The sequence below is a fragment of the Vigna radiata genome, chromosome 6, assembly GCF_000741045.1.
Source record: "Vigna radiata var. radiata cultivar VC1973A chromosome 6, Vradiata_ver6, whole genome shotgun sequence".
Classification (NCBI taxonomy): Eukaryota; Viridiplantae; Streptophyta; class Magnoliopsida; order Fabales; family Fabaceae; genus Vigna; species Vigna radiata.
The window spans coordinates 24,927,382-24,936,775 of NC_028356.1; the positions used below are offsets into that span (position 1 = coordinate 24,927,382).

A 9,394-nucleotide genomic window follows, 5' to 3' on the forward strand; every position below is an offset into this window, starting at 1 on the left:
CTGACTTTGCCAGAACGACCATCCTTATTCCTCCTTTCGAAGATCGAACGGGAAATCATTTTCCTGATTTCCCTTTTTGCAAATTTTGCAAAGTCATTTTCCTGACTTTGCCAGAACAACCATCTTTATTCCTCCTTTCAAAGACCGAACGGGGAATCATTTTCCTGATTTCCCTTTTTGCAAATTTCGTAAAGTCATTTTCCCGACTTTGCCAGAACGACCAAAATTAGCTGAAATTAAGACTTTTATTTCATTCATGATTTCAGAATTACAAATCTATTAACTGAAATAAAATTTCAAATGGGATATATTCCAAGTACTAGGGATTGGTTTTCCATCCAACTGCTCCAACCGATATGCTCCATTATTTAAGTTCTCCCGTACCCGAAATGGTCCTTCCCAATTTGCCGCCAACTTTCCGTGATTCACTTCCCTTCTGGCCGTTCCCACCTTCCTCCAGACCAAGTCCCCTTCGACCAACTGCCTTGGCCTGACCTTCGTATTATATCTTCGAGCAACTAACCTTTTCTGCGCCTCTACCCGAACGGCTACCGCTTCTCTCCTTTCTTGCAGTACATCTAAATTTCCCCTTAACCCTTCATCATTCAAACTCATATCCCCCACATTTCTTCTTAAAGTGACTTCCCCCACCTCGACCGGTACCATAGCGTCCGTCCCATAGGTCAGATTGAATGGCGACTCCACGGTCACCCCATGCGGCGAGCAACGATAACCCCACAAAACAACCTGAGGTAACTCTTCCACCCCTGTGCCTTTCGCCTCCCCGAGCCTCCTTTTCAACTCATTAACAATAATCTTATTCATGGCTTCGGCCTGACCGTTCGTCTGTGGGTGTTCGATAGAACTAGTGACCGGAGTTATCCCCCACTCTCTGTAAAAGGCTACCAACTTCTTATCAATAAATTGCCGTCCATTGTCTGTCACTATTGTCTTAGGTAACCCAAAACGGCAGATAATCTTCCACACGAATTTCTGAACCTGAGAAGCTGTGATTTTAGCCAAAGGTTCAGCCTCAACCCACTTGGTAAAGTAATCTACTGCTACCAATAGAAATTTCATATGCGCTCTCCCGGTCGGGAATGGCCCAACAATATTCATTCCCCACTGCGCGAAAGGCCATGGGGATACAATGCCCTGCAACTCGGCCGCCGGTTCATGAAACACATTCCCATACTTCTGGCAAGCCTTACATTTTTGAGTAAATGCCTTACAATCTTTTTCTAACGTTGGCCAGAAAAATCCCGCTCGCAAAATCCTCGCCCGAAGGGCCCTTCCTTCTGTCTGCCTTCCACACACCCCTTCATGCAATTCCCTCATCACATACTCTGCTTCGCTCTCCTCCAAACACTTTAGCAAGGGTGTGACATAACCCCTTCGGTACAGATCGTCTCCCACCATACAATACCTGGCTATCTGCTTAGCATCGTTCGGGTTAAGTGTCTCTCCTTCACCCTGTCTATCGATCAGCCGGATAACCTCGTCTTTCCAGCTCTTTCTTGATTCTCCAGCGACCACATTAAAACACTCTGTCGTGGGCTTAGTCAATACCTGCCTGATCACGATTGACAATCCCCCCTTCACGTTCCCGCTTGCCAACTTCGCCAACCTATCTGCTCGACCATTTTCCGTTCGAGGCACATATTGTAACCGAAAATGCTCAAAGCTTGCCTCTAGCTTTTTTACCTTATTGAAATACTGTAGGAGTTGGTTGTCCTTCACTTGAAAACTTCCCTTCACCTGTCCTTCCACCAACTATGAATCGGTTCGGCACTCTAACCAACTCGCCCCCAAATCCCGAGCCAATTCCAGTCCTGCTATCAAAGCTTCATACTCCGCCTGATTGTTGCTTACCTTGAACTGGAACACCAACGACTATTCTATTAATATCTCGTTCGACCCTTCTAGCACCACCCCCGCTCCTTCCCCCCGCTTGTTAGAAGATCCATCCACAGACAACTGCCACCAAAACGCCTCTAGTTCTCCCGACAACTCACTAGCAAAGTCCGCAAGGTGTTGTCCTCGAACCGATCCTCTAGGCTCAAACTTTAGCCCGAACTCTGACAACTCCACTGACCAGCTTATCATTCTTCCTACCAAGTCCGATTTTCGTAAAATTTTGGCTATATAAGGCCTGAGACGCCGAGCGGCATATACCAATGCCAAAGCCACCTTCTCCAACTGTTGATACCTCTTCTCAGCATCCTTAAGACTTCTACTCACAAAGTATATTAACCTGAACTGAGGAGTTTCCTAAATCAACGCAGCACTTATAGCTTCCTCCGGCGTTGCTCAAAAGATCTGTAAATCATGGCTTGCCTCTGGCCGGCCCATGACCGGGGGTTGTGTGAGGATCGCCTTCACCTCTCTAAATGCCTCCTCGCTCTGCTCATCCCAACACTCCTTGGCCGTTTTCCTCATTATTTTCAAGATCGACTTTACGCGCTCGGCCAAGTGAGGGATAAATCGAGATAATGAAGTTAAACGCCTAACCAACCTCTGAACCTCCTTTATCGTCCGGGGGCTCCTCATCTCCAAAACCGCCCTACACTTATCAGGATTCGCCTCAATGCCTCGAGATGTTAGCATAAATCCTAAAAACTTTCCAGCCCGTACACCGAAGGTGCACTTAGCGGGGTTAAGGCGCATTTCGAACTTCCGAACTTACTCCAGGACCTCTTTCAAGTCTCCCAAATGCTCTTCCACCGACCGGCTTCTCACCACCATATCATCCACGTACACCTCCATACACTTTCCAATTTGCTGCTGGAAAACTTTGTCCATCAGCCTCTGATACGTAGCCCCCGCATTCTTTAAGCCGAACGGCATCACCTCATAACAGTAAGTCCCCCACTCGGTAATGAAGGCAGTCTTTTCACTGTCCGGACGATACATAGGTATTTGATTGTACCCCGAGTATGCATCCAAAAAGCTCATTACCTCATAATCGGACACTTCATCTACTAACGCGTCAATATTTGGCAAAGGGTAAGTATCCTTCGGGCAAGCCTTATTAAGATCCGTGAAGTCCGTACACATCCTCCATTTTCCATTAGACTTCTTTACCATGACCACGTTAGCCAGCCATGTAGTATACTTTATTTCCCTTACAAACCCTGCTTCGATTAATTTTCCCACCTCTTCATCTACCGCCCTTCTTTTCTCCGCCCCTAATCTTCTCTTCTTTTGAGATACAGGTCGGGCATCTCGAAATATAGACAACTTGTGTGAAATAACATCAGGGTGAATCCTTGGCATATCAAATGTTTTCCATGCAAACAAATCTTTGTTTTCCACCAGCAAACATCCCAACTGCTGCACCTCACCCTCCTGTAACTCCCGACCAACCATTGTCACCCGATCCTCCCCCTCAAGAAGAAAAGATTGAACCTCTCCCATCGGTTCTACCCGATCATTCGTATCCTCCCTTGGGTCCAATTCTGCCATAGCTATCTTCGACCGCGTTTCACATGCTCGGTGTCCAGGCGGTTTCACTTTTAAACCTGCTGCATAGCACTCCCTTGCCACCTTCTGATCAGCCCTGACCACCCACACCGTTCCATCTTCGGCCGGATACTTCATTGTCAAATGAGGAGTAGATACTATTGCTCCAAACGCGTTCAAACAAGGTCGTCCGAGCAATACGTTATATGCAGTTTCGGCCTCTACCAACAGAAACCGTACCTTCAACTCCTTAGCACCCCCCTCCATCCCCAGACTCATTTTCAAGTCCACATACCCGCGCGTATCCACCCGCTCCCCCGCAAACCCTAAAATTTGTTCATTAAATGACATTATTGACTCGTCCGATATGTCCATTTGCTGGAAAGTTTTCCAATACAGAATGTTTGCCGAACTCCCCTGATCCACCAACACCTTACCCACACTATAACGAGCGATAATAGCCGTTATCACCATAGGATCATCCTGGTTAGGATCCGGTGCATGGAAATCTTCGTNTGAGAANGTTATTGTCGGCATAGTCCTTNGTGCCAACCCAATCCTGTTAACACTGTGCAAATTTCTCAAATGTCTCTTCCTTGCGGCTGAAGACGGTCCTCCCCCCGCAAATCCTCCTGAGATAGTGTTTATAACCCCCCTCAAAGGTCTTTCTCCATTGCCATTTGTCCCTTTCCGTTCGGTGGCGGGCAGATCTCACCGCGCGACTGGTTGACGGCGCCCTTGTCCCACTTGGCTCCTCCTAAGATGAGAACCCGTCCTCTGAACAAATTCTCTTAAATGGCCCGCCTGCACCAAACTTTCCAACTTATCTCTTAGTGTGACGCAGTCTTCAGTAGAATGCCCTATATTCTGATGATACCGGCAATGCTTGCTTTCATCGGCCCCTCGCAGAGTTGGCGACCGTGCCACCGACAGCAAATTAGCCCTCAGAGCTTCCTCCAATACTCTCACCCTCGGAGCATTCAATGGTGTATGATGGACATACTGCTGAACCTTCTGAGTCTCGACCCCTCGTTTTACCCCCGCTCTGTGCTCCCCCTCACTCGGTCGTTTTTCCCCTCTTCTGTCCCGTCCTGACTTCATGACTGGTACCCCCTCTTCGCCCTGATCACTCTGATACGCTCTCCCCTCTTCTATTCCGATGAATCCAGCCAATTTGTGCTGCAACTCATCCATTGACTGAGGCTCTTCCTTATATAAGTAATCCACAAAAGGTCCTGGCCTCAAAGCGGTAGTGAGTGCACTAACTATCAGTCGTTGATCTGCATTTCGCACCTGCCGAGCGGTTCGATTGAAGCGCTCCATGAATCCCTTCAATGATTCTTCCCTTACCTGCTTCAGTCTGACCAGAGCCGTATACGTCAAACCCCGAGACCGATTTGACGCATACTGTTGACTGAACAAATGCCTCAGAGTAATGAAACTGTCGATACTCCAAGGTGGTAACGAATGGAACCAATCCAAAGCTTCATCCTTTAACGATAAAGAGAACACTCTGCACCAAACCAATTCATCAAAAGAATATACTGCCATAGCATCCACGAACGATCGTAGATGCTTAACCGGATCAGACACGCCTCCATATTTCTCAACCCATGGGAAAACCTTATTCTCCGGCATTGCTACCCCCATAACATTAGCGGTGAAAGGATGGAGCCCTTCCGCCTGATCATATTGATTTTCCCCCTCCCGTGCATCCTCAAATGGTGGATTATGCTCTACAAACTCCCTATGCTCGTCTGGATTTCCCTGGTTGTGTCCAACGTTCCCTTCCCCTCTTCCGACCCCTCGACCACGATTCCCTCTCCCTACCCCCTTGCCGCCCGACCCTTCTCCCCAGCCCCCTCCTCTTCCTCGACCCCGTCCACTAGGTCCAACGCCCTCCACTACTACCTTTTCCACTTCTTCAACCGACAACTGGCTGCTAGCTTCACCATCACCAGAGTGGACTGTATGCACATTTACCGACTGTACTGATGGCCCCCCTGCTCCATTCCCTCGCTCAGCCCGTAAGGCCGCTATCTCCGCCCTCATGTACTGCATCTGCCTCTACATCTCCTGTAGTAACTGCATCTGCAATTGCTCTGCCATTATGTTCGTTTCTGGGTTAACTATAATTTCGTGCCCCACGGTGGGCGCCAAATGTTTCGGTCTGTGGGATACGAGATCAGCTCGTTGAACTCTCACTCTTACTCCTGATCGTTCAACTCGGTCTATCAGTTCGTGTCCTCAGGTGCTAACCGGGGGGTCCTGCAAAGAGAACACTCTAACGCTCAAGTTAGATGGGAAATCGGTGAGCTAAGTGATTCTAAATCAGAAAAAAAAGGTGTTTTTACCTAACCAATGGTCCCCCATTTATAGCCCTTTCATCCGTAACGGACCATTAATTACCTTAAATCGTCGCATCTTCCATTACTTTCCCATCAAAACCCATCAATGCTTCTTTTCCCCTCCAACCTTAAGTTCACCCGACCGGTCCTCCCGGCGAACGGATTCCACCCCTCCCGTCCTGCCGGTCGATCCCACCGAACCTCTCTACTATAGTTATGAACCTAAACCAATCAAAACAAAAATGTTAAGAAAGAAGAATCCTAAAGGCAATTTTTAAACAAAGACCAAAGCCTAAACAATGAAAAGAATCTTAAAGAAAATAAATCCTAAAAAAATTCCTATTTACAAGATGAACAGAAAATGAAGCAAGAAACAAGGATAAAAGAAGGAAAAGAAAAACCAAGTATATATAGATTAACTAGACCAGACCTAAACTAAAGGGAAAAACAGCTCAGAGAAAAAAAAATTACCCCTATTTTATTACTAAACTAATGCTAAACAAGATTATTTACATCAGAATAAGCATTTTAAACCTATACCTTCCCACCCCCACACTTAAGAGGCACATTGCCCTCAATGTGTAAGTGGGTAAGGCTCCTAACAGCACAGAACAATCACAGACATATGTAATAGGTATATACACGACAAACAGCATCAGATATTTACACAAGAGAAACTGAAAAATACAAAAATAGCTAGAATTGAACAATAATAGAACAAGTATGTACAAATCAAACAGGACAAACATTCTCAGACTTATTCAAAACAGAAATGGAAAAGAACTAAAATTGAAAAAGAATGCATATAACAGAATAAAACTAAGAAAACTAAACTCAACATAGCACACAATGTATATGAAAGAGACTAAGAAAAGTAAACACAATATAACAGAACTAAAAAGCTAAACTAGACTACAAAGCTACAAGAAAAAGAAAATCTCAAATTGGCCAAAGATCAAAATTGATTTTTGTAATTTTTATATAGAACAACATATTTTCTATCCTATGATTTATGATACTATTTAAAACTATGCATATTACTAACAAATACCTATAACTACTATTTAAGCATAAGCAAAAGAAAAAGCTTATTGTTTTTGGTCTCCTATATTCAACTCCTTTGTGCAGATTCTCCAGGATTGCACTGAATTCATTCTTCTCAGCTCTCCATTGCAACAATCCCAGCTCTCCATTCACTGGTAGCTCTTGGGTGCGTGTTACTGTTTTAGAGGCCTCTCCAAGCCTTCCTGCATTCATTGCTTCCTTTAATTCTGCCCAACAATCAAGTTCACAGTTTATTGCATCTGTTAGGACTCTGAGTTCTAGCTGTATAACATAATTTATCTCAATACAAATGGAGCAAGAACCAGATTCACAATCATATTTGAAATTTTCAGAAAACTGTGTTAGATCAAAGTTTAGTCCTAACTCTATAAAGTTCTCAGATTGCACAGTTTCTATTTCAAAATTAATACTAACATATGCATCATCAGCAGAATCAAAGGTCAATTCAAAGCTATCATCATTCAAAATTTTATCAATGCAATCATGTACATTTGAGTTTAAAACAACATTTATTTCAAAGGGTTCAATGGTTGAAACTGAATTAAGAATTTTTGTATGATCATTCAAAACTGTATCAGTTTCAGTCATAAACTCTATAGAATCAATGTGCAACTAATCAAAGGCATTTAAATGCACAGGTAAATCAGGTAAAACAACTGGAATTTCAAGTTTAGAATAGACCTGTGTTGGCTCATTGAAAGTTGTCTTACCACTCTTCACCATATCAGCAGCTGCATCCTTAAAGCTATCATATACAACACTATCAAGATCAGTGCAAAGACAGTAACTATCGGGTATGTCAATGTGCTCTATTGAAAATAGTGAAGCTAAAACATGATTATGTACAGGTGTATCAATAAAAGAATCCAATACAGGCTCTATGGGTTCAAGTTTAAACAATTCAAAAGCATCAATATCAATTTGAACCTCAGGGCAGTCTATTGGGATATCAAGTTCAAAATATATCTGCAATATTTGCTCACTATCTACCTCAACAGAGTTCTCACCAGATAACTTACACAATAATTTTCTTGCCTCTGTTGGTGTCTTATCCAGCAAAGATCCACCAGCTGCTGCATCCACTATCATCTTGTCTTTATGCAAGAGACCTTCATAGAAGTAAACTAGAAGCATATGTTTTGGAATCGGATGGTTTGGACAAGTTGTACAGAACCCATTGAACCTCTTCCAGCACTCAGCTAAGCTTTCCTCTTGCAACTGCACAATATAAGTAATTTCCCTTCTGACGTTGGCAGCTTTGGTTGCTGGAAAGTATCTACTCAGAAATTTCTGTTGAATCTCTGGCCAACTTCCAAAGGAATGGTGCTGGTAAATAATCCAGTCTCTGGCTGCATCATGTAGAGACATTGGGAACACTCTCATCAGCACTGCCTCCTCTGAAACACCAGTAGACCTCATGCAAGAGCACACCCAGCCAAATTCCTTGATGTGCTTGTGTGGATCTTCATGTGCCAGACCATGGAACTTCGACAGCCTCTTTATCAGTTTATTAACCAGTCCTGTGAGTTTGCCATCTCCTGGTACTGAACCTGTTCTTAACCTGGATCTCACTTCAAGAGCAGATTATACTAACACACAAACATAACATGGGGAGGAACCAATATGTACAGATGATAGAATTTCAAAAATTTAGAAATGGAAGCTAAAAACAACGAAACTAAACACACAAAACTAAGAACCACTATTCACAATTGATAAAATTTCAGAAACAGACCCTGAGCAAACTAAAAAAAAATATGCAAAAAGAAACAAACCTAAACAAGACTAACCTAACACTCTAAAACTCAATTCGCCGAGTCCCCGACAACGACGCCATTTGTTGAAAGGCTTTTTGGTCGCATTAAAGCTCAACAAACCTAAATTCCCCATAAATGTAGTATAGGGGCAACCTAGGGTCTAATCCGTGGACTTGGTACTTATTAAGTTTGAAAATTGTAGAATTATAGCCTAATTATTTAGTTACTAAAACTAGGTGGGGGAAAGAAAGAAAATGAAATTCCAAACTAAAACTATACTAATCTTCAATTCACAGTAACACAAAAAAATTGAAATTAAAATGGAAAAGGAATCCTATGATATGAGACAGAGTTGCAATTTCAAAAATAGAAAATACGTAACTAGACCTAAAGGTTGCATATCAAAATAAAAGGAAAAAAATCCAGAAAACTAATTTTACACTACTAAAATAAACCTAACTGGATAAAATCAGATTAAGAACTATAAAAGAGAGGTACAAAATCACAAATGGAAATCAAAATTCAAAGCCAAGATGTAGAATCAATAGTTCAAATGCTGAAAATTAAAATTCACGTGCAAGAAATGAAGAGCAATCTGAATCAGAACCTGAACATTGCAGAACATCAAATCCAAAAGTAGAAATTTATCAAAAGTAAACAAGAATCAAATAAGAATCTCCAAGAAATTATTACAGCAGTAAATGAAATCAAGTAAAATTGCAGAAATGGTAAGCTGAACATGAGTGAAATTGATAAGCAAGA

The 9,394-nt window shown here is 43.0% G+C and overlaps 1 protein-coding gene across 1 annotated transcript; it reads right to left on the bottom strand.

Moving 5' to 3' along the window:
• Positions 1–2,334: 2,334 nt before the first annotated feature.
• Positions 2,335–3,999, bottom strand: LOC106763607. The gene has a single exon (XM_014647778.2). The coding sequence runs from the start codon at positions 3,997–3,999 to the stop codon at positions 2,683–2,685; it is 1,317 nt and encodes a 438-aa protein (XP_014503264.1). The 3' UTR covers positions 2,335–2,682.
• Positions 4,000–9,394: the final 5,395 nt, after the last annotated feature.